The sequence below is a fragment of the Juglans regia genome, chromosome 11, assembly GCF_001411555.2.
Source record: "Juglans regia cultivar Chandler chromosome 11, Walnut 2.0, whole genome shotgun sequence".
Taxonomy (NCBI): domain Eukaryota; kingdom Viridiplantae; phylum Streptophyta; class Magnoliopsida; order Fagales; family Juglandaceae; genus Juglans; species Juglans regia.
In genome coordinates this window covers 12,370,318-12,395,154 of record NC_049911.1, presented here as the reverse complement: position 1 = coordinate 12,395,154, position 24,837 = coordinate 12,370,318, and the positions used below count along the sequence as shown (strand labels likewise).

The 24,837-nt window shown below is 37.3% G+C and overlaps 1 protein-coding gene and 1 long non-coding RNA gene across 3 annotated transcripts; one reads left to right on the top strand and one right to left on the bottom strand.

Moving 5' to 3' along the window:
* The first annotated feature begins 7,642 nt into the window (after window positions 1-7,642).
* On the top strand, window positions 7,643-14,785 carry LOC108995812 (putative receptor-like protein kinase At4g00960). 2 transcript variants are annotated; one of them, XM_018971440.2, is made up of 7 exons: window positions 7,643-8,533; window positions 12,894-13,019; window positions 13,221-13,348; window positions 13,425-13,635; window positions 13,735-13,966; window positions 14,060-14,195; window positions 14,326-14,785. In XM_018971440.2, exons 1-7 carry the CDS (start codon window positions 7,744-7,746, stop codon window positions 14,650-14,652), a joined length of 1,950 nt encoding a protein of 649 aa, XP_018826985.1. In that variant the 5' UTR covers window positions 7,643-7,743; the 3' UTR covers window positions 14,653-14,785. The 2 variants fall into 2 exon arrangements, with proteins under 2 accessions (XP_018826985.1, XP_018826984.1); XM_018971439.2 differs by having other exon boundaries at window positions 7,644-8,533; window positions 13,215-13,348.
* A 3,971-nt stretch (window positions 14,786-18,756) lies between these two features.
* Window positions 18,757-21,617, bottom strand: LOC108995813. Its single transcript, XR_004802815.1, has 3 exons — window positions 21,543-21,617; window positions 21,349-21,432; window positions 18,757-19,091 (listed from the first exon to the last, which is right to left on the bottom strand). It is a non-coding gene; the product is annotated as an uncharacterized LOC108995813 (long non-coding RNA).
* Between the last annotated feature and the right edge of the window lie 3,220 nt (window positions 21,618-24,837).

The following is a 24,837-nucleotide window of genomic DNA, read 5'->3' as shown; positions in this document are numbered from 1 at the left end:
AGGATGCAAAATCCTTAAGTTAGGGGTAAAATGGTCATTTTCTCACATGTAGAGGGTAAAATGGTAATTTTACTCTAATTTGATATTTATCCATATTCCTAATTGTTAGTGATTAAGTTATAATTTTTAAAAATTACTACTTTCAGTTTCTCGTGATCGTATTGAGTTTTGTCTCGAAGCGCGAAGATCGAGGTAAGTTAGCTTTTAACTTACTATTAGTTTAATGTGTATGAGTGATAAGTAAGGGAACTAAATTGTATATATGCATGTTATCATATGTGTCATGCCAAGTCATTACATATTTTTTTGTTACACAGAATTTATTCTGTCATGAATTATTCATCTGTTACACAAGATATTATGTCTAGTATTGCTATACATTGCAAGTATGTCATGTTAACTTAAGTATGCCATCTGTTACATGTATTTCATATCACGTAATATTCACTGTCACATGTTACGCCATGTTAAGAAATGTTGTCTGTTACATGGTATGCTATATTATGAAATGTTGCCTGTTACATGGTATGCTATGTTATGAAATGTTGCCTGTTACATGTATGCCCTGTTATGAAATGTTGTTTGTTACATTTATGTTTCAAAGTATGTCATGTTTGTCGTCTTACGTTTATTTCACGTTACGCTGCGTCAAGATTTCTGTCTTTTATGTCACGTTTATGTTACGTCACGTTACGAAATGTCATGTCTGCCAGTTAAGTCATTCATGTCAATCAAGACCCTAAGTGCTAGGATGGGGTAATATTCTAGTGGAACTCCTTTGTTCACGCTGGAGTGTCTAAATAGGTGTGAAATTCCCTGGGTTGATGAAGTACAGTCAACAGGTTGCGAATGGGGCCTAATTAGCTGGTCACCGGAGCGCGCCAGGCACTAACGCCGATGGTGCCACACATTATGTTACGTGTGTCCACAACAAGTGTGGCACAAACAAATAAGTCATGGGGCCACAACAACTGTGGAGCATGAAGTATGGGGCCACAACAACTGTGGAGCATACACTACGTGAGACACAGCAATTGTGACACGTAGAATACGTGGGGCCACAACAACTGTGGAGTACGTATTAACGCACTCACAGCTGGTATAGAAACCTGTGATGTGATGCGGTAATCGGCAGGGACACACGGCTCAAGGGGACCTGTGTAGCACCCATATGGTCACTTTAATGATTAAGTCTATTGAATAAGATTCCAAGTTCAAGTCATGTTTCACGTTATGTTATGTTCAAGTTTACGTTCACGCAATCATGGTAATCCCATGAGACAAGAATATGTTCCAAGTTCATGTTATGTTATGTTCACGTTTACGTTATGTTCCAAGTTCACATTTATGTTATGTCATGCTCAAGTTCATGTTCAAATTATGCATGTTCACGTTCATGTTATGTTTCAAGTCCATGTTATATTTCAAGTTCACGTTCATGCTATGTTCCAAGTCCATGTTATGTTTCAAGTCACATTCATGCTAAACTTTAGTTTCAGTTTAAGTTATGCCAGTTATGTTATGTTGTATGTCAAGTTATGCTATGATTACTTATGATTTGATTATGCATTCATGCTTTTACTGCCATGCATGCATCATTAACCTGTGTGGAAGTTTCCTGTTAACTTACTGAGATTTGTAATCAAATCTCACTGTGGTAGTCCCAACTACCATTCCCCCCGAATGGTAGATTTTGTTACAGGATTTGAAGGAGAATCGAGAATCGACCAACTGGAAATGATCGACTAAACATTGGTGTGACGTAGATGGTGGTACAGTAGTTACCTCAGATTACTACTTGTATTTGTGGAGTTCAATCTCCAACGCTCTTTTGATCACAACCATTTTGGACTAGTGTTGTGATCTCAGTTGTTTAGTACGTCATTATGTTTGAAGTATGTTTTAAGTATTTGAGATATTTCAGTTTGGTGCATAGTATTGCTGAAAAAAAAAATTATCCGTTACGAATATTGCATAATGCTAGATGCATGTTAGGAATATTGCATCTTATATGTCATGAACAGGGGCAGGTAACCTTGTGTTGCATGTCTCGACGCTTCAAATGTCCTTCCGATTCCAAGCGGAATTTGGGGGTGTCACACCACGCACATATCAATGTAAACCATCTAACTTTCCTATCGTCTCATTGTCTAGAATTCCTTCTACGAACCCCAAACTTATGCTTAGCATTCTTCATATGGTAAGACCGAACTTCTTCCTCACTACCAAAAGTCATGCCAACCTTGGGTTCTTCGACACCATCATCTTTATCGAGCCCATCATCAACCACTACTTTATCATACTCATTATTTGATAACTTTATGTCGGAAGCAATATCAACTCAGTCTTGAAGAACCTACAATCAGTATTTGAGAATTCAATTAGCAAATAATTTTCTTTGTGCAAATGGATAAAAAATTAAAATACTACAAACATAAACCCAAACTCCAAGCAAAAATAGAGCACTATCCACCCAAAATCCTAGCAAAAACATAACACTATCTAAGTTATAAAAATTGCACTAAAATCAACTCACTAGTCATACAAATTGCACCAACTTATTTTGTCCTCAACAAGCTATGGAATATCTTTGAATGGTAAAAAGTGAAGCTCAATCATAAGTAAATAGAAATTTTTTTATGCTCCATAGAAGCTCAATACACATCAACTTAGTAACAACAAATGGACAAGAAATTAAATAACTGCAAACATAAGCCCGAATTCAAGCAAAAACAGAGCACTATCCAACACCAATACCAATCGTAGTAACATCTACCTAGTAGAGATGAAGAAATATTTTCAAAAGTGAGCATAATTTTCACCATGGGAGCCCGGTGTGGAGTGACTCAGGCGGGAGGGAGGGCAGGTGCAAGATAGAGGCGTCGAATCGTGTGTTTCAGTTTTGGGACTTAGCTACTGGACCAATTTTTTGCTAGAGATGGCGTCGAGAATGGTGGTCGGCGACGTCAAGGAGGGAGGGAAAACCGAGATGAAGGCGTCAATGAGAGGATTGACTCGTGAGGGAAGTGATTAAGGTTGGGACTTAGCTGTTGGATAAATTCTTGCCGGAAATGGTGGTCATTGACGTCAGGGAGGAGGGCAGGTGGGAGATGGAGGCTAGGGTTCAAGTTCACTCAAAACAGGGAAGAATCGTCTTTGACGAGCTAGCAAACAATTTTTATTTTGTTTAATTTTTTTTTTCTCTTTAACGACGTGGCACTTGCCATGTTGGGCAGTAACTTGGAGCAGGTATACACAAGCGGTATAGTAGCATTTTCTTAAGTGATAATAATAAATTAACGACATTTTTATTTCATCTCATTTTATTTTATTATATACTTTTTATAAATTTTTATATAAAATATAATAAATAATTTAACTTTTTTAAATTTTAAAATAATAATAATATTAAAAATAATATTATAATAATATTTTATTTAATTTTTAACTTTCATCTCAACTAACTATTCAATATTAACTGAAGTGGTTGGCATGTTTATTTATATATGTTGTTTCCAATGGAACCATTAATTCAGCCGAAATTAAGAGCAGCCGAAATTAAGAGCATAAGAGCATTGGCAATGGCCTAGCCATTTGCCAATGCAAGTTCAAATTAAAGAGGGAAAGTGTAAAAAAACTCCAGCGTTGGCCTAGCTAAACTTACAAAGTTTAACATATCTGCTACAGTAATTGTTAGCAGCTCGCCAAGTATGGAGAGTGACTGTTTACACACCAAATTAATTTTTTATCATTTCTCTGCCCGCTCTTTCATTCCCTCGGTTTTTTTCTTCTTCATCTCAAAACCCTCGTTTCTTCTATATTTTTTTCTTTCTCCCGAAACTGTCTTCGCTCCTTTCTTCTCCGCAAGAAATTTTCCTTCAGCCCCATTCTTCCCCAGCCCGCAGCGTCCCCTTCTCTCCAGTGGTCACATTCTCCAGCCAAAAGCCGTCGTCTTCGTGGTCTTCAACGTAAGTCTCTCTTCCTCACTCTTCTTTCCCTCTTCTCCATGCCGTCTCTTCTCTCCCTCTTCTCCGATTCTTCAACGTAAATCACCTGCCAATTTGCTACCCAGGACAAATAATTATTGAATCGGCTTGACTCCACGAATCGTCCAGAAGGCACTACAAATTCATCCACAAATCGGCTGGGCTCTACCCTATACAACATCCACGAAACGTAAGTACGGCTGGATCTCTGAAAATTAAGTAAATTCTAAGATTAATATGTATAACTACTGGCTAGGCTGCATATATCTGTGCATATGGGTTAAGAACAGTGTCGTGATCAGGGTACACCCATAAATTAATGCCATGATCAGCTCGATCGAGCTGTAATCTGCCATCAAGTTGTATATATAGTCTTTGGACCACCAGATTAAATTAATTGAGAGCTAGTTAATCAAACAGAAGATCAGAGGCCTCTTACTTGATATTCATGCTCATTGCTCATGGATTTTTGGTGATCTTCCAGCATCATCACACACACACACACACACATATATATGAAATATCCACCTCCAAAGTTTTAATACTCTGATGAACTATATACACACACATATATACAAATAAAAAATTATATTTTGCTAGTCAGTACTAATTATATTCAATCTAGGTCCATAATGAAGTCATGAAGTAGAACTACACAAATGCATGTTCTACTAATTTAATAATGTGGTTCACCTTGAGATAAGGGAATTGACTTTGTTGGGTTTGTTTTTTTTTGTGAATGATTGGTGTCTGTTTGGTGTATAATATGCTGCTATTTATATTGGATAGTCCTAGAAAAGTGGCTGCAGGTGGTTGTTTGGTGCAGTTTAGTGGTGAATCAAGTGTCTTATTATAGTGGAGCTCTTATTTGTTTCTTGAGTGTATGGTTTTTAATTAATTTTGCATGCTACTACTGGTTTCAAGAGTGAAGATGAAAATACCAACCCTGTTTGTTGTCTAGAAATGGGCATTTTTCTGTTTGCTGACCTGAAGAAAAATATTAAAAACATATATATCCCATCTCATTTTCATGTGTGAAGATATGTGTGTAAATACGTCTGAAGACATGTGTGAAGATATGTAAAGAAACTGTAGGAAAGAAAGTTTTGCATGTAGGAACATTATACCATTCTTCCAGTAACAGTGTTCTTGTGATGGTGGTTATTGGTCTGACCAAATCAGAAAGAAAGACCCATTACCTTAGTGCTCTTGGATTTTCTACAGTCCATTTCTAAAAAGTTCAGCTTTATGTTGGGTTTATGCAGAACTCTGTTTGGTGATTTTAGATAATAATGTCTCTTTTAAAGCTGCTGAAATACTATCTCAACAAATATGTTTTGACTGCATTTTTGGTGATATGAAACAATCTCTTATATGTTAGCATCTGTTCTTCCTATTGTTTTTTCCCTTTTGAGGTTAGTTTGCTAATTAATCTTCACAGCTCTGGTGCCCGATTGTTTGTGTTTGATTCTTTGCTTCAACATATGATAATTTGTATATTTGTATTTGATGTTAGAGTATGGTTATCATAATGCTCTGGTTTCTCTGTTGGTCTGTACATTTGGGAGATAAAGGGCTCATTATTTGCACTTGTATAATTTGCTTTTTGGATTTGATTGTTTGATTCAAACTATTTTGAACTTTTGACGTTAGGTCTTGCTAAAACTGTTTTTTCCCCTGCCCATGTGATGTAGGAAATATAAGCTTGTATCAGGACAAACTAGAGAGGTTCATAGACTTGAGTAAAGGTACATTTGTCTCTTTGAAATTTTGACATTTGTTGTAAATTTCTCATCTTAAAATGTCATCGTGAATGGTGCTGCAATTGCAAGGGCACTCTTAATCTTACTATGAAGATTTTACTTTATTTTAAGATGAAAGCGACTGGGCTGGGTCATTTAATATGCAGAGCATACTATCATATGCTCAAATTTGATTTTTTTTTAGAATCTCATTTTCTAATGACAATATTCTTGTGTTGGCTGTAGTTTATTTTCCTCTTAACTGATCATTGCATGATTTTGAATTTTTTCTTCAAGCACCACTTCGACCCTCTACTACCTTGAATTATCAGGCTGCAACACGTTTTATTGAGCATTCTTTCCCTGACCTAACCCCAGGTAAATTGTTCTTTTCTAATTTTTATGTTCATGAATCTTTAACCATTTTTAGCTCTTTGCATTGAGGGATTGCTCATTTTTTGCACACCAGAAGCTAAGTATGAGAAATATTAGTAAAGGAGAGGGGCCAAAGATGAAGTATCTAGAGGAGTGTCCAATAGAAGCGGAAGTATCAATCATTTGAAAAACAATCGGTTCAAATAGCTGCCAAGGAATTTCTTGAGAAGGCAGCTCGTGAACTTTGATAATAAATGTGGTTTTAGGGGACCTCTACAGATTTTGAGCCTTTTATGTATAATTCTGGATATCATGGATTAATCTTTCCCTGTGACAGTAACAACTCTTTGAAGGGTTGGGTAGAGAAAGGTTGGCATCTTTGTATATATGATTCTTGGGTGTGAAGGGTTGGCAAAATGTATTATATGAAGAGTATTTGCAAAATAAAAATAAATAAAAAAAATAAATTGTCAAATATTATTAAAATATATAATATAATATTATTATTTTGATTTTAAGATGGCTAGTCCAATGTGGGTTCACCTAGCTAAAAGTTGATGTCATAGTTAAAAGTTGAGATTCTAGCTAAATTTTGGACTTGGCAATGGCCTAGCCATTGCCAATGCTCTAATCAAAGGATGGTGAGAGATGCGTTGGGAACCAACCATCTTTCTCCAACTCCAGGTCTGGTCAACATTGTCTCCATTGATCACATTGTCCATTTATGATAGATACCTATCATATTAATTGACCTTCACCCAAAGACACAGATAATGTCGGTTGTATGGTTCAGTCCATTTTGAAAACAGCTGTATACTACTGTTCTGGATAAGACTTTCAGGGTTGAGATTGAGGAGTGACAATTTTTTGCAAGGCGTTACATCAGTACTGCACATGACATTAGCCTGCCAAAATATTGAAAGGTACTTTATTTGGCTAATTATTAGAGTAGTCTGAATAATAAGTTTATTTACATGTTTGATTCTTGAGATTTATTAAACAAATCAGTAATTTTACATGAATTTCTGTTCTTGCGTCATGTAAGTCATGAGTATAAAATTATGGTTTTGTTTTAATTGTTAGTTGAGATAAAATGAGTTGAAATTAAAATTAAAAGTTAAATAAAATATTTTGATAATTAGCTAAACGGTTTTTCAAGAACAATCATAATAAATCATTAAAAAGTTGGATGAAATTTTTAAATGGCTCAGGTAATTAGCTGTACATAGATATAGTTCTGTTGCAAAATAAAGAAATGATCTCAGCTTTCAATCTGCCTCGAATGACATTTCTTTCAGTTGAGATAACCTCAGCTTTTACAAATTACGTTAATATTTAATATTAATCATGTAGGGTCCTGATCAACAACTTGAGTTTTGGACATATACATCAACATGTCCACAATTGTTCTATGAACACAATGAATATAAACAAAAATGTAATTTTCCTTGTCTTGAATTCGTTGGATGATCTTTCCAATCTTCAGTCTTCCCTACTTGTCTTATATTCAACAACGTGAGTTTTGGGCGCTATAAATGAATATTGAACGAACGGAGAAGTCTCTGGTTCGGGAAGTACCTTAACCACGAGTGCGCATATATTTCAACTTAAAGACTACAGTACAGAGAGAAACAACGAAGATGTGCTGTTCAAGACTACTACTTTTCTTCACCTGCCTAATTCTGATCTTGCATCTGTTTGCTCCCACGTTAGCTCAATTAGTTCCCTACTCCTGCTCCGATAAGGGTAACTACACCAGTAACAGTACATACAGAGCAAATCTCAACACCGTCCTGACGTCTATGTCTTCCAATACCAAAATCAGCTACGGGTTTTATAATTTATCCGTCGGAGAAAATTCCGACAAAGTAAACGCGATTGCGCTTTGTAGAGGAGACATTGGGACAGACGAATGCCGTAGTTGTGTAAATACGTCGAGTCAGGATCTGTTGCAGAAATGTCCCTACCAGAAGGAGGCGATCATATATGACACGAAATGTATGGTGCGATACTCAAACAGATATATATTTGGTCTTTTGGAAGCCAGCCCTTTTCCATTCACCAGCGTACTAAACGCCTCAGATGTAGATGCGTTCACACAGGTTCTAGGGCCTTTGTTAGAGAGGCTAAAAAAGCTCGCCGCAGCAGGAAATTCTACTCGCAAATTTGCTGCGGGAAAAGAGACTGCCCAAGATTTCCAAACAATACATGCACTTCTTATGTGCACCCCTGATTTGGATGAACTCGATTGCAAGAGCTGCCTGGAGCAGTGTACGGCAGCGGTATTTTCATCATGCTGTTATGGAAGGCAGGGAGCGAGATATTTATCACCCAGCTGTCAGTTAAGGTATGAGACTTACACTTTCTATGACCCTACCGCTGAGGCACCACCGCCGTCGCTACTGCCACCATCAACCCGTCGAACAAAAGGTATGGTACTAATACTACGTGCATGCCTGACAGATAAGTAAGGTATACCTTCTTTTTTTTTTTTTGTTTTTTTTTTTTTGTGAATGTTTTTCCAAAGACTGCGCCTAACAAGTTTAGCACTCCTATCATACCGTTCCCAAACACAGAAGAACTTAGGGCTTGCAAATAAAGAAAATTCAGAAAACAGAGGGATGGATAACTTGTTTAAATTATTAGGAACTTTGGATCATACCATAAACAGAAGTTCAATCCAGAGGATTGGTTGATCATTTTAGAAAACAGAAATTACTTTATTGTTGTTGTGCCTTAATTAAATAAAAAGACAACTCCATCACCATAGTGGATTGCGACCCCACTAAACTAACGGACTAAAATCTAATCGATCAATCACTCCTTTCATGATTTCAAAATGTTTGTAAGGTCCAAAGAAATTCAAACTAACTAACAGATTTTTTTGGATCGTTACAACTCTTATCAGATCCTACCTCTTAGAATAATCCCGCCTCTTCTCGTGAAGTTAGGTTGATCACAACTACCAACTCAAAATCTAGAACAATTGAGGATATTTTAATCTCATCTTAACCCCTATTTTTGTTTCTTTCAAGTTGTAGTTATGCCACAACAATTTCACCACTGGGATGGTTTTTGTTCTAAGCACCTATTCCTTTTGGTCCAACATTTCCACTAGAACCTCCTTGTAGGACTGGTTAGGTTGTAGTTGAATTGCTGCGAGATTGATAGTTTTTAGGCCTGTGCATAAAAGACCCTAAACCCGATCTGTCTGTAATATCCGACATGGCCCACCCGACTTTATATGGGTTCATCGGGTCTAAGGGTAGGTTTGGGGGTGAGATGAGAATTTTATGTTTTGTTTTGAAGTTTAAAATATTAAGTTTTAATATTATTATTGTTTTGGAATTTGAAAAAGGTGTATTGAGATTTGAAAAAGTTGAATTGTTTATTATATTTTGTATGGGGATTTGAAAAATGTGTAATGATGAGATGAGATGAGATGAAAATTTTGTGTTTTATTTTATGCCCCAAACCTGCCCAAACTCTCATACGGGTTTAAACATCCCAGTATCCATCGAAACTGATCATTGAAAACATATCCGTTCTTCTTGAACTACTGCAACAAAAATCTGATTTGCAAATTGAGAACCAAATCCATTCATCGTTGCCGTACTTCTCCAAATTTGATTTGCAACTTGAGAACCAAATCTGATCTGCAACTGGTTTAAACCTCTGTTGCTTCTCCAGTGCTCCACCTTGCATCCAAATCTGCACACTCTCACTCGGCGGTACTTCTCCATCTGCACACTCTTTTGCTTAACACTTGACTTTTCTTGCTTTATTTAAGTATCAACTATTCTCTTATGCTTGGGTTTAAAGAGGACAAAAACCCTCGACAAGAACCTGCAACAAACCTGTTCAAGATGCTTCTAAAGCATGATTAGGACCGGTGGTTCTGTTAGGGTTCTGAATATATAGGAATGATGAAAATGTTGTAATGGTGTTTATATATTGTAAGAATAGAGTGCTGGAAACGAAAATAGAACAAAGTGCTACGGGATCTTCGAGGGTCCCTACCTTCATTTCACGAACTGCCCAAACCACCCTCCACCATTTCCCTTCTGATCTGAGCCCATAATGGGTTCACAAGAAAACTGCATCAATTTTATGCTTGACCATTGTCAAGAATGAAGATAAGTTGAAGTTTAGCAAGATCTTTGCCTTTGTAATTTTTCCTTGAGCGTTTAAAAAAAAATCAAGCATGAGATCCTGATTCTCTGTGTCCGATTTCCGCTACAAATACTTGGATTGTCTCCTGTGTTAGGGAAAAGGGAAAGATGTCATCGTCCATCCTTTTTGCCCTCCATTGGAACGAACGAGGACTATTGGCACAAACATAACTAAAACAACATCATAAATAGAAGCGACGCCATGTTTACTCCCGTAATAGGATTGTGCATGTCTACATTTAGCCATGCAAAATATATCAATGTTTTGTCACCAAGGCGATGCACTCAAAACAAAGGCCATATTTAACCTTGTGGTAGGGTTGTTCATTGTACGGACAACTAGGCAAAACATAAATCACATTTTCACCAAAGTGATTGCACTCTGAATAAAGATCACTATTATATCCAGTGGGCCAGAGGCCACTCTTGTATTCTGTGGTAGTGCTGGAGGCCACTATTATGTCTCGTGGTGAGGCCAGAAGCCATATGTCCCATGATGAGGCCGGAAGCCACTATTATGTCTAGTGGTATGTCCAAAGACCATTATTATATCCCATGGTAGGGCCATAAATCAAAACATAATAGAATCTTATGTAGTAATATTGAGACAGTAATAGAATGGCAATGACCTAGCTCAGTGCATGAAAAATATCATTTTAATGCTTTTCCTTGAACGTATTTTAATAATTAGGAATGTACTTCAAATTTTAAAAAAATTGTCAATGGACGTAAATACTCATACAACTTTCAGATAATTACAACTTTCAAACTTTTAAGTACATGATCAAAATTTTTAAAAAATCAAATCATTTTCATTTCCACCTTATAAAGTACTTTTTTAATTTGTTTCCAAACAAATGTAATATGTTAGAAAGTAATTTAAACATATAGTTACCAAATCGTAAATAACTTTTTAAAAGCTATATTTCTCACTGCAGTTCCAAACATGCACTTAGTATGGTATAATTAGTGAGGTGAACTTATTATACTAGACTTGTTTCTATAATAATAGTAGTGTCTAATTTATTTCTATACGAAATTTATACTATAGTGTCTAATTCCGTGTTATTATACTAGTATTTAACTTATTTTTATACTTAATTATGTATGTTAGTGATAATAAGATTTTACATATACTAAACTATTAGTCTATTTTATATTATAGTATAAATATATTATTTTATAATAATTAACACATACTAGTACAGTATTGAATTTAACTATAGTCTATATAAATTATAGACTTTTATATGAGTATATATGATCAAGTGTGTAAAAATATATTTATAAAAACAATATATATATTATAATTTATTATGTAAAAAATGTATGTATCCTTAATATATATATATATATATATCAAAAGTAACTTTATATTAATAACTTAATACTAATGTTCATGTTTAAAATTAAAATCTCATGTTTAATAAGTTTAAAGTTTCATATTATATTAATTACCAATTTAGCATATAATATAATAATATATATTATATATAATATAATACAAAAAGTTATATATGCAACTGGGAGACTGTGACGCTCCCAGACCCCCTTTGGGATTGAACAAAGACTGAAACGTCGAGATATGTAATTTAAGGCTACATACCCTCCGGTTCATGACAAATAATATGCAATGCACCTAAGATGTTTCTAGTAGTATGTAATAATCGTAGCAGAAACTTTTTTATTCTAAGTAAAGATTAGAGCAATTTATGCATGGTACCAATGTATTATAACTAAGAAATCCCAAAAGTACTTGTTCAAGGTCTCCCAATGCAAAAGAGGGGTTTAAACCATAACCCTTGAAGTACCAAGTTCACAAGAATCCCAGGCCACAAACATCAAAAGAAGCTATTTCCCAGTGGGGCATAGGTCCTAATTGTTGTATCTCCAGACTTTCATGAGCGGCCTCTTTGGGCTTCAACCATAAACTCCCATGCCTGTATTATATAGTTAGTCATGTAGTTCATCCGGTTTTCTAGCATTAGACGCTCCCTCAAGCTCAAGTGGCCACTGTGGCATCCTTATTTAAGATATCCTAAATCTCCCCAAGGAAGTGTGAGGTAACCTTTAAACAAGAAATAACGAAATAGAACCAGGCCTCAAGGCTGGACTCATCCTCGATGAGGTTAAGCAACTCATCCATCTTAAGCATAATCTTGGGATCCTCAAGTGGCCACTGTGGCATATAATCCTCCTTTTTTTTTTTTTTTTTTCCTTCTATTTTATGTGCACAAATGTAAGATTCCAAAAGTTCTCATTATGACAACTTCTTGTCAATATTATAATTTATCATTGTTAAAATTATAAATGGGTGCATCTTTGATCATCAAGATGTGGTACTATAAATCAAACCACAATGAGGTGGTTGGAATCCGGCCATCAGCCGCTAGAGTTCGATCGGTGACTAGCAACCATGCACCATGAAGATATTTTTTTATAAAATTTTATAAGTTTTGATTGTATGTAAATGAGTGTATTTTAATTACAATGAAAAGTTGATGTATCAGCAGCTAGTAGTTGGACGGTGTAAAATTCTCTTTTGATCTTGGATTTTCTTAATATATTTCAATATCCAACTCATATTTTTAGTTAAAACAATGTTTTGGTGTTTGCAGGAAAGGAAAGTAAACCATCTCGAACTACGATAGTCATAGTTGTATTGACTATTGGTTTTGCTTTGCTAATCGTTTCCAACTTCGTTTTGTATTTACGAGTAAGGAAGTCAAGGCAGAAAGTGAAATGTAAGTTTTGAATAATTAACATACGTGCCTTTTGGAAGATTTGTTCACAAATTTATGATCTAGTAGTACGTATGTAATAGTTATGTAGATCAGTCTCTCGTACGTCAATATGATAACAATTGCACTAGCTAGCCTCATTTTGGGCATTGAACAAATATAAGATTTGGAAGTTACTAATGTGTCGCTAATTATTAGGTGAAGCCAAGCATGAAATTAGTAGTGTTCATGAATCATTTATTAGATATGACTTTGGCACAATCGGAGTTGCTACAGACAACTTTTCCGAGGTAAATAAGCTTGGAGAAGGTGGATTCGGTGCTGTTTACAAGGTGAGTGATATCATGATCAATTAGTTGAAAAGCATATCATGTTTGTCATCAATTAGTTGATGTATTTCCATATCAGGGTAAGCTTCAAAATGGACTAGAAATAGCTGTGAAAAGGCTATCTATGGGTTCTAGTCAAGGAAATATAGAGTTCGAGAATGAGGTTCTATTGCTAGCAAGGCTTCAACATCGAAATCTGTTGAGCATCATGGGATTTTGTTTGGAAGGAAATGAAAGGCTTCTTATCTATGAGTTTATGCCTAATGCAAGCCTCGATCACTTCTTATTTGGTATGGTTACACTACTTTTGCTTAAATTTTAGATTATTCTATTCATAATTTGATTTCAAATGAATTAAGCATCCATTTTATGGTTGCATGAACATGAAGACCCAATCAAACAAGTCCAACTGAATTGGGAAAAACGGCACAAAATTATAGAGGGTATTGCTCGAGGGCTTCTTTATCTTCATGAAGATTCCCGACACCGTATTATTCATCGTGATCTCAAAGCTAGCAACATCTTGTTAGATGCATATATGAATCCAAAAATTTCAGATTTTGGCACTGCGAGGTTGTTAGATCGAACTGAAAACAATACAATGAGAATTATTGGGACTTAGTAAGTATTTGAAATATACTATAAAAATATGAGCTGAACTGTTATTTTTCAAATGAAACTAATACTATAATTGATCATGTCCATGACTTGCAGTGGATATATGCCTCCAGAGTATGCTCAATGCGGAACCTTTTCATCAAAGTCCGATGTCTTTAGTTTTGGCGTCCTAATTTTGGAGATAGTGAGTGGCCAGAAAAACAGTTCTTTTCCTGAAGGCCTTGTAAGCTATGTAAGTATAATTATCCATGCACATATGTATATATATATTAAATGGATATATGTTTCGATATTGACAAACAAATGACTATAGTACTCTTTGATACTCATGTGTTTGCCACTTAAATTATCTTAATTTGTAGGCTTGGGAAAACTGGAGGCAGGGAACACCTTTAAATCTTGTAGATCCCACATTGATGGTAAATTCAACAATTCAAATACTGAGAAGCATCCACATTGGACTATTATGTGTTCAAGAAAATGTAAATGATAGACCGACAACTGCTTCGGTCGTTCTCATGCTTGGTAGTGAGTCCATTACTCTAGCAGCACCCAAGAGACCTCCATTTCTTATGCACACAAGTAGCACTGGACCCGACATGTTGTCCCGGTCGTCATATCAATCTAGTAACAACAATGTCCAAGCCTCAGCAAATGATGCTTCAATTACTGAGCTATATCCTCGCTAGTGTTTGTTGTCATTACCCTAGTTTCGATTGTCCTATATATTGGTGTTGTTTGTGGTACTCTATTATTCCAGTGAAACTTTGTGACTCTCAATTGTTTTAATTCATCATGTTTTCGCGCAACCCTTGATTTTTATTCCAAATTGTTTTTGTCCCTATCTTCTATCTGTTCCTTTGAGTGTTATTTTTCAAAAACAAATCATGTGTTTCGTTTTTTTTATACAAGGGAGTGGGGTGTTTCAAACCCAAGTTAGTTAATGTATGGAATATTGATAAGTAGCCTTTGGTTTAGTTGGATTCTAAAACCTTAGGTTTCGAATGTTTTGAAGGAATTTAGCTTTAAACAAATAAGAAAACCTGTCATTTATCTTAACAAATAAATAACAAAAATAATCGAATCTTGACTATGCACGGACTGCCTCATAAAGGATCTTACTGTTCATGCAGAAGGTAAAAGGAGAAAAATGTAAGTCCATCGAGGTGGCCATCAGTTCAATTTCATGGCCATGGAGGTTGCCACATAAATGGAATAACTTTTTTGATATTTTTCCACACTTTATATCTCCACATTTGTTTTGGGTGATTCTGCATGAACTTGAAATCAGAAAGCAAGACATGCTCAACCTTCTTGGCCAATTAAGGGTCGCCTCTTGTAACACCCCGTTGCTTCCTTCTTACGTACGCTTATTCTTTCTAACGTAAGGCTTCTTCCTTCTGACGTAAGCAAATTCCGAGGATGGGATTATACAACAGTCTGCCCTTCTCTCTAGTGACTGTAAGTCTTGTTATGCATGCCGAACCATGACGGCGTCATGTCTGTCAAGATATTATGTGATTTCTAATGTACACCCAATATTTTAAATATACTGAAAATATTTATAAAGAGTATTCAAGTGTTATTGAACTAAACTTGATTTTAAATACGACAATTATAATTAATATTAATTATTAAAATGATTTCAGTTATTTAAAATATTATGAGATATAAATTATGTTGAAAGCTTTAATTAATTAAATGGTTTTATTCTTTTAAATATATTAAATAAAACTTCATCATTTTATTAATGATAAAGGAATATTATTTTATAAACGAAAGTTTAGTTTAAAATAATATTATACTTTAATTTCTCTAAGTGCTTTTAATTAAGTTAATGTTTACGCATTTTCAAATCAGTATTTTAATCTCTCATCGTTAGATCGTTTTAAAGATCCCAAGACGAAGGGACTGGATTAAATACCCAGACCCCTCTTCCTTCTCCCTCACTTTTCCCTCCCCTCTCTCTCTCCTCCCTCTCCCTCACGCGTACGATGTATGCTGCCCCTCTTCCAGCCGATTCTTCCCTCCTCCAACTCAGTGCCGCCGCACGCCTCCTGGCCTAACCGCCACCACCACCGGCGTCCCCTCACGCCAGCGAGCAAGCCAGCTACCTCCAACTGCCCCCACTTGCAGTCTCTCTCCCTCCTCTCTGTAAGCAGCCGAAATGGGTTTTTACACATTCCTCCTCTTTGCGCCTCCGTACGCGGCCACCCACGTCCACCAAGCACCACCATGAACTTCCCCTTCCCTCCCCCTTCCTCCTCCACCTAACCTGAGGCCCATAGCCTCCCTCCATCGCACAGGCTCTCTCCCTCACACGCACGAGTTCCTTATCCATTTCCCCACCGTGCGCCGCCGTGCGTAGCTACCCAGGCCACCGCACCTCCACCACCTCACACCGGTAACTGCCTCTCACAAACCCAGCTACCATGGACCTCCCCCTCCCTCTTCGTCGCACACATGCACAACACCCACAAAAATAGGTTGCACATGGGTTAAGGCCACCGACGGCCCTAGAGTCGTCATGCACCGATTTTAGCCCCACCAGGCACCTCCCCTGGCCACCATGGTTCCTCCCCGAGCTCCTCCAAGCCAGCCAAGCCCACCCCCTCTCCCAAGCATCCTCACTCTCTAGCTCATGGGTTTCACCCGTTTGGCCTAGATCTGCCGCCGTAGGCCACCATGCCGCCTCCACCTCGCCATCGCAGCTCCATCGTACCCCTCTCAAACCCCTCCATGGCCAGCCACGACTAGCCAAGCCCTCCCTTCGATTTCCCCTATTTGAGACCCACGGCGATAGCTCCTCCACGAGCCACCGTGTCTGCGACGTGTGCCACCTTGGCACCACCATGAGACCACCACTCCAGGACCACGAACCGACCTTCCCACGCCTAAACCCGCACCTCTAGCCACCTCCAATGGCTAAGACAGCCACTGTACGTGGCTAGTTACGCTGTGTACCTCCCCTCACCGCCACCACGAGGCCACCATGAGACCACCCTCAACCTTCCTTGGCCTTCCCAAGTCTAGCCCTAAGCCCAAATTGCCACTTTACGTGGCGGTCAACCACTATACATGGGTTAGCCGCCACGTACGACCCTTCCGACATCATCAACAATAACGATCAGCGAGCAACGCACGGGTTATCCCATCGATGGTATAACTCTCTATCCCTCGTTATTTATGTTAGATGTTAATTAATTGATTAGGTTGTGGACTGTGTCGTTAGTATTTGTGGGGTTCGTTGTGTAGTGTGGCGATGTGATGTGCTGTGTATGTGAAGTGTTGGGCATATCTGTGTAGTGTGGTGATGTGATGTGCCATGTAGTGAAGTGTTGGGCGTATCTATGTAGTCTGTTGCGTAGTGTTGTGGACTGTGCTGTGAAGTGTGGTGTGGAGTATGTGCTGTAATGGTGAGGTGGCGTTGTGTGGCTTGGGAAGAGTACACGTGGAGTGTACTCTATGTGGCGTAGCGTGTGTGAAAGGAGTACACGTGGAGTGTACTCCATGTGATGGAGTAATGCGCGATTTGGCGAGTATGCCATAATGGTGATATGGTGTGGTGTGTATGTGGGGAGTACACGCGGAGGTTCATTTGGTCGAGACATAACCAAATTAGCAATGTAGCTCATCCGGAAAAACATTGAGGAATTCTCTCACTACCTCGATATCAAGAAGTTGAGGTTCATTTGGTCGAGACATAACCAAATTAGCAAAGAATTCCATGCAACCCATCTTTAGCATCTCGGTTGCCTTTAGCGTGGAAACCATCTTGGCTTAGGGTGCTTACCCATGCACAGAAGTGGAACTCTATCTCACTCGGTAGTCTAAGACCACTTTCTTCTTGAAGCACTTTGTGCTGGCATGGTACTTAGACAACCAGTCCATGCCCAAAATGACATCGACCGCCTCCATATTGAATAGGATTAAATCGGCAAAAAGGTGCCAACCTTGTATCTTTATCACGCATCCCTTCAATATGGAACTATAATTTACGGAGTCTCCAAGTGGAGTAGGAATGGACCTCACACACACTAAGGACTCAGGGGTCCTTTCACTTAAACAAGCAACTTATGGAATATGAAGGAATGTGTGGCACCAGAATCACCTAATACTAATGCACAATGGGAAATATAAAGGGAAGAACTGGTCAGTGAAAGCTTCTTTAAATATCACCTACAAAATTGGAGTTTCCTCGCTTAAACTCTTGCGGAATATGCTCATAAGTAGACTTCCAACACCTGTTTGCCATGTCAAATAAATTGTAAGGGGCGAATTCCATCTTCTCTTGTTTCAAACACGAGACTACACGGAAGATCTTCTCTAGGCGCTTGATCTAGTTGTTAGCATTTGCTTCGCTACACTCACCATCAAACAACAGAGGGTGCTGTCTACCGAATAGTTCGAAGGTTGTTGAATGTTGGGTTGCCTTTGCATCTCGGTTTGTCTGCCAGTAGCTATCCCTTTTAAGTAGGCAACTGCATTGGTGAGGTCCCTCGTATCACTGGGAACCTCCTACTAATTCTCTACACTATGGGAATGGGGTCGCCCCAACATTTATCTTTCTTAGTATTGCCTATCGGTGCCATACTAAAACATATATAATAGTAACAATAGCAATGGACTCATATGAAAGAAATATGCATGACTTGCAATCATTCAAACATAATTCATGATACTCAATAAGAAAATACCTTTTAAACTTGCAGTGGAGCTTGGCATACTTTAGAGAGAGGACTTCAACTTAGTTCAGCCCTAAAGTCTACAGGACCTTATAACCTTTGCTCTGATACCAAACTTGTGACAACCCCGCCCCGGAGAGAGGGATCGCGACGTACATACTTGTCTTTTTTTCTTTTTCTTTTCTTTCTTTTCTTTTTCTTTTTCCCATAACGTGCGGTCGACATGGACATGACACACGTGTACTCAAATTCCTAATTTAATAAAGGGAACACCTAATAAACATCCTATTTGAACATTCATCCGTAAAAGACTCTCAGAGTCCATACGTTCATAAAAACATAACGCATCCTCCATAAACATCACAGTTCTGGTTAGAAAAGATCCTAAGCGTATGCCTCTCCCTTTGCAGTAGTGCCTTGCTCCCCAGCCTTTTCATCATTACCTGGACGTTTAAAACATTTAAAACAAAAGTGAGTCGAATACTCAGTAAGTAGTACACCATGCAGTAAACATACTAGACATCTATTCATTTTCTTTTGAAAACATGCATACATAAACATTTGCAAATCCTTGGCAATGCTTTCATGCATAAACATCCTTCAGAAATAAGCCATGCTTTCATGCATAAACATTCTTGGGAAGTAAATCATACTTTCATGCATAAACATGCTTTTCATCTTTTCACTTTCATAGCCCATTGCACACTGTTACGCCCCGCGTGCTAGGGTCAGCGGCTGACCCTATGGCCAATGGATTTTCCCGTGGCCATAGGTTGGAACCCCATTCCGTTAGGGTGTAGCACTGGGTGCACTACTAGGTACTTCTACCCGACATTGCCATTTGCCCATTCATTCATTGGGTACCCCTTTTCATTCATGTGGTCGTTACGTATTTTCATACAATAAAACGTTCATTCATTCTGTGCTTTCTTTCTTTTCTTCATTCAATCCTTTCTTGCTTTCATACATAGTAGTCCTTTCAGTACTTTCTTTTCAGTTCTTTTCATTTAACAGTTCATTCATGGAAAACGTTATTTAGAAGTATGAACTTAAATATCATCTTTTCATTTAACAGTGTATTCATGAAGAAACATCATTTTAAAAGTATGAGCTTAAATATCATTTTTCATGGCATCCATAAAACATCAGTTCATAAGGACATTTAATGTCAGTTCATTGGGATATTTTAAAACACTTTCCTCGCGTCATTTAAAAGCATAAGTTCATAGGGGCATTTTAAAACTCACTTAAAGCATAACTTGAAGCATAAGGCATGAGACATTCATTTCCTTTCCTTTGCAATCAAAATATTTTCATCATCCTTCTTACTTTGATGCACATGCATTTTTATGAACAAGATCTTTCATGCTATACTACATATAGGAATAATCAATAAGTTTATTGAGAGAGCATGTATGGAAATCTCATGACTTAGAACCTACGTGCATGCATTACCTTATACACATACACACAATTATAATCAATAGGGTGCTTAACAGGGGCTATCAAGAAAGGGCTTGTACATACTATATACATTTACTCTTTCATAAAGAGAGAGAGAGAGAGACATCATTTCATAAAGAGAACTTGGTGTAAGAAGCATGGTCATAGCTACTTACCTCTATGCTCCCTGATACTTCCCACATCAATATAGGTCATATTCCAACAAATAACAAGCATGTTAATACTCATACATTATTCTTTAGCTCTCTCTCTGAAAGAGAAAGCTACGATATTATAATCTAGCGTCCCTCTACTTACAATAGAAATGACTTAAGTATTAAGACATGCTAGCTGTCCATGGAAATGTTATTTTAAAAGCTTACATGAAAGGTAGTTAAGAACTCATAGGCTTCAAGCAAGGTCTCTTTAGTTCAAGCTCACTTTGGGTTGTGGACATTTGGAGGTAAAATCTGGAAATTCTCAACAATGGGCTTTAAAATAGATTTAGGCATCTCAAGTAGGCTAAACAAGCTTAGAGAACATGCCCTTTAGTCAACTTGTAGTCCCTCATTATAAAAAGGTTAGCTCATCAATATTTTGGACTCTTGGGTTAGGTAGAATTTAACCAAACGAGGGACAACATAAATGGGCTATTTTTATGGCATGATATGGACTTAGGAATACTTGGACAGCTTTGCATATCATAATACCTCATGCATAATTTATCCTTTATATCTAAACTAACTAAGCTATAACCTATTCACATAAGCAATATGTTACTTAGTTTAGATAAACCTCCCATTAAAATTAAAGTAGTATAAAGTATAGCAAAGTTACCTATTAAGAAACTTTACAACCTTTAAACACTTAAGCTTATGATTTACTCACTTAATACCTTCAAAAGCAAGATATAAAATTATAGAACCAAGCAAAACCTTTAAACAAAACCTCTAGCATCTTAAAAAAATAGATTACCAACCAAACCTCAATACAAGGCACATGATACCAACATATATAATTTCAAAATCACTATAATCATCACCTATGATTAAATCAAGTTTAATAACAACATAGTATTTTCGAAATATAGGAAAATACATAGCAAAACAACTATAATACCATTCGGTTTGGGACAAAAACAGGGCATGCATATTTATTTGCAATATAGGAAATTAGCTACACCAAAACACAAGCTAAAACAATTTAGTTGGCTTCCAAAATCACACTAGAATCAAATGAATCAAATTAAGATTTTACCTTAAGGTCTTAGCCCCTTTCAAGAGGCAAGATAGAAGACCAAATAGTGGTAAACCCATGTGGATGAAGAGCAACACAATATCACTGTTTTAAACCCCAAAACCGAAACATCAAAATCATCAAAAGAAAACCCACTTGATCATCCATGGCTAAATTTGAAATACACAAAGGAGAAGGATTAAGGGTACTCTTACCTTGCTATTGAGTCATGAGCTTGAAGATGATGAGAGGAGCTGATTTCTTGAAGAACAAAAGAGAGGAGAAGAAGAGAGGGTTGGCTTTAGCTTTCCTTGGAGAGAAGGATGAAGTTTCTTTCTTGCTTGGGTGAGAGGCCGACGTGTAGGAGATGAATACTCTAGGATTTGTTTTCTTTTCTTCTTTTGGTAGCTTCTTACGTAAGCTTGGAGGAGAAGGTGAATTTGTTTTTTTTTCTTTGGTGAGAGTTGACGGGTAGGAGGATAGAAATGCTTAGGATAGTTTTTTTTTTTCTTTTCTCTTTGTTGACTTGTCTTGGACGATGGATGCAATAGCTTCCTTAGGAAGCTTGTGGGTCAAAGGGAAGGAAAAGGATTTGTGGCCTATCTTAGAATCCTACCGGTAAAGGGTGGGGGAAACTTTTGCCTTGGTCAAAGCTTATCACATAAGCTTGGAAAATAGATGGTGGAGATCTCTCCACCTCATGGATGCATTTCACCTACCAATCCAATGGTAGAGATTAATCGGACCATTTTCTAAATAAATAAAATTAAAGAACTTAAGGGAAAATATTTCAAAGTCTAAAAATAATATCCTTGATTTATTTAAATAAATCATATTTTAAAAATAAAACATACTCATCTTAAAATAAAATAATTGGAAGTAATAAAAATATCTTTATCTCAAAATATTTAACTTAAGAATTAATAAAAATGACTTAAGGACCTACGTAGTAGGACTCGGGTATTGCAGGTCGTGCACCCAATGCTGCCCCCATGAAAGGGATTCCCAACCCGTGGCCACGGGCGGAGTTCATGTCCAAAGGAAGACCGCTAACCCCAACACATGGGGCTTAACAGTGTGTACCGGCCAATGAAAGTGATAAGAAAGAATGTATGAATGCACGAACTCTTTAAGAAATGAAGACACTGATGGAAGAAATGTTTTATGAAAAGAGAAAACCCTTTTAAAGAAAAACCACGTCCAATGATGTTTTCAAATGAACACACGTATACACGTATGCATGTACGTATAGTATGTATGGAATGATGAATGCATGAATGAAAACCTATGTTGTTATATTTTAACTGTATGAAGTAATGCTTACGAGTCATCGACTCATTTTAGTTTTTATGCATGCCCCTCCCCCCACAGGGACTGAATACAGTATGCGTCGGGATGGACACGGCCCATGGGGAAGAGCACGAAAGTCTAGGCATGAGTGTTTAAATGTATGAGGGGCATTTTATTGTTAAAATTGATGTTTTCCACTGTAAACCTCTTTTATTCGCAAAGCACATTTTATTTTATAACGTAGAGTCTTGCATCCTGGGTATAGAAGCAAAAAGTTTTAAATCGAACTGTAATTCTCGTCGTCCTTTCAAAAATCGTTTTATAAAAAGTCTCACCAAAAGGATGGGCGTTACATCTTTGGTACCTAAATTGCAACTAAAGAGATTTCTCTAGATCACCTAAAGGAGAGAGTATGAACTTACCTCTAGATCTTCCCTCTATTCCTTATTTTTATCTTGCTCTTGGCGGGAGTCTCACCTACTGCTGTGGTGATAGAGATGCCTTTTTATTTGTTTGAGACACTTACGAGTATGAGTTTGAGAAAAAAAATTGCACCATTAGTCTCTAATGATTATTTAGGATGTTACGGTCCAATATTACGTTTTTAGTTTCTCGAGTGAATAGTACCCAGGAGAGCCTTTGATTTAATCAAGGCACTTAATGGTCTAATTTTGCGAAACAAGTTGCACCACTTTACTCGTATGATTATTTAGAATTTTTTGGTGCAATAATAATTTTTTCACAATTTTTCAGGTTAATAGTAACACCCAGGAATAGCGCAACGTGGCACCCAGTTTAGACAATTGCCAAATCATTAAGTGGATTGTCCAAAGTAGTTTTGAGGAGTATTTATTGGATACTTGGCAAGATCCTAGCCACTTTTGGTGAATAGTGTAGGACACTTGCCATTAGGAGGAACCATGAGATAGAGATGTGAAGGCATGGAAGACAAATCAAGCCATATGATCATGCCACCTAACCAAACACTATCCCATCCAACCAAACAATGTGTGATCAACCAAAAAACGGTTTCAATCCTAGTGAAACCCAAAAAAATTGGAATCCAATTGAAATCCCAAAATTCATGGAGGAAAATGAAGTCCTAAATGGTTTTCCAAAATTCAATGAAACCTTCATCAGGGGAATCTCCATCAAGAGGATCTCCACCAAAGGAATCTCCACTAATGAAACCTCCACCAATGAAATCTCCACTAACGAAATCTCCATCAACAAAACTTCCACCAGTGAAATCTCCATCAGCAGAATCTCCAACAACGGAATCCCCATCAAAGGAATCTTCACAAACTAAAACTAACACTATGACAATACAGGAAGAAAACAAAAAAGGCCCAGCAGGGTAAAGTGATGGGAATAGAAGGAAAATGGGGCTAAAGGAAGTAAGAAATGCAAGGAAAAGGCCACTAAAGCTGCACAAGCATCAACAAGCAAGAAGTGGGCCGAGGTGGTAAACTCCCCAAATACTGAGACAAAAGATACAAGCATTAGTGGCAGGGGCAACAACAGCACACGGGGAGGACTATAAACATGAAATGAGGCAAGTGTAAGAACCCAGAAGAACTATAAAGATATGAACAAAGAAGGGCAATAGTGGATCCAAACTATCTAAGCAACCAGTAACGCCCCGTACCCGGAAAGGTCGGAGAATTACTGCCTGTCACTTACAAACCTGACTCTCCAAGCACTAAAAACTCCAAGGACTTCGTAATTAGCACACAAACTCATATTTTCCAAATAACCATAATACAAACTCCGTAAGTCATCATTACAAAAACATAAATCAAAAGGGGTCCACAAGCTCCCGATAATTTCAACAAAATAAAACGATACATCTTTAGGTCTCAAATAGGTCCAAACAACACAAAGTACTTCAAATACTCAAGTTAAACCCTTCTACTAACAATGGTACTCTTAGGTACCCAACCTTCCATCCTTATCTAGCCAAGCTTCAATTTCTATTCCTAACCCCCAGCTGGGTAATCAATGTCATCTGAAAATATAGGGTGAGTTATCCACAACTCAGTAAGTAGAGAACATATACTAGTATGTAAACATGAGCCATTTTTAGTAAGTTTTGTATGCAGAAACAAAACATTTCATTTTCATATGCACATCTCAAAACGTGTTATCAGAAAAATTAGAGCGACTATTAAATCTTTTTATACTCATAAACCATTTTCATATTCAAAAACCACTTTGGCA

Bases quoted from the DNA above. Each gene is read 5' to 3' on its own strand.
- LOC108995812 (XM_018971439.2), top strand. From the start codon at position 7,744: ATGTGCTGTTCAAGACTACTACTTTTCTTCACCTGCCTAATTCTGATC. The intron at 13,967-14,059 runs GTAAGTATTTGA...CATGACTTGCAG, and splicing joins ATGAGAATTATTGGGACTTA to TGGATATATGCCTCCAGAGT. The intron at 14,196-14,325 runs GTAAGTATAATT...CTTAATTTGTAG, and splicing joins CTGAAGGCCTTGTAAGCTAT to GCTTGGGAAAACTGGAGGCA.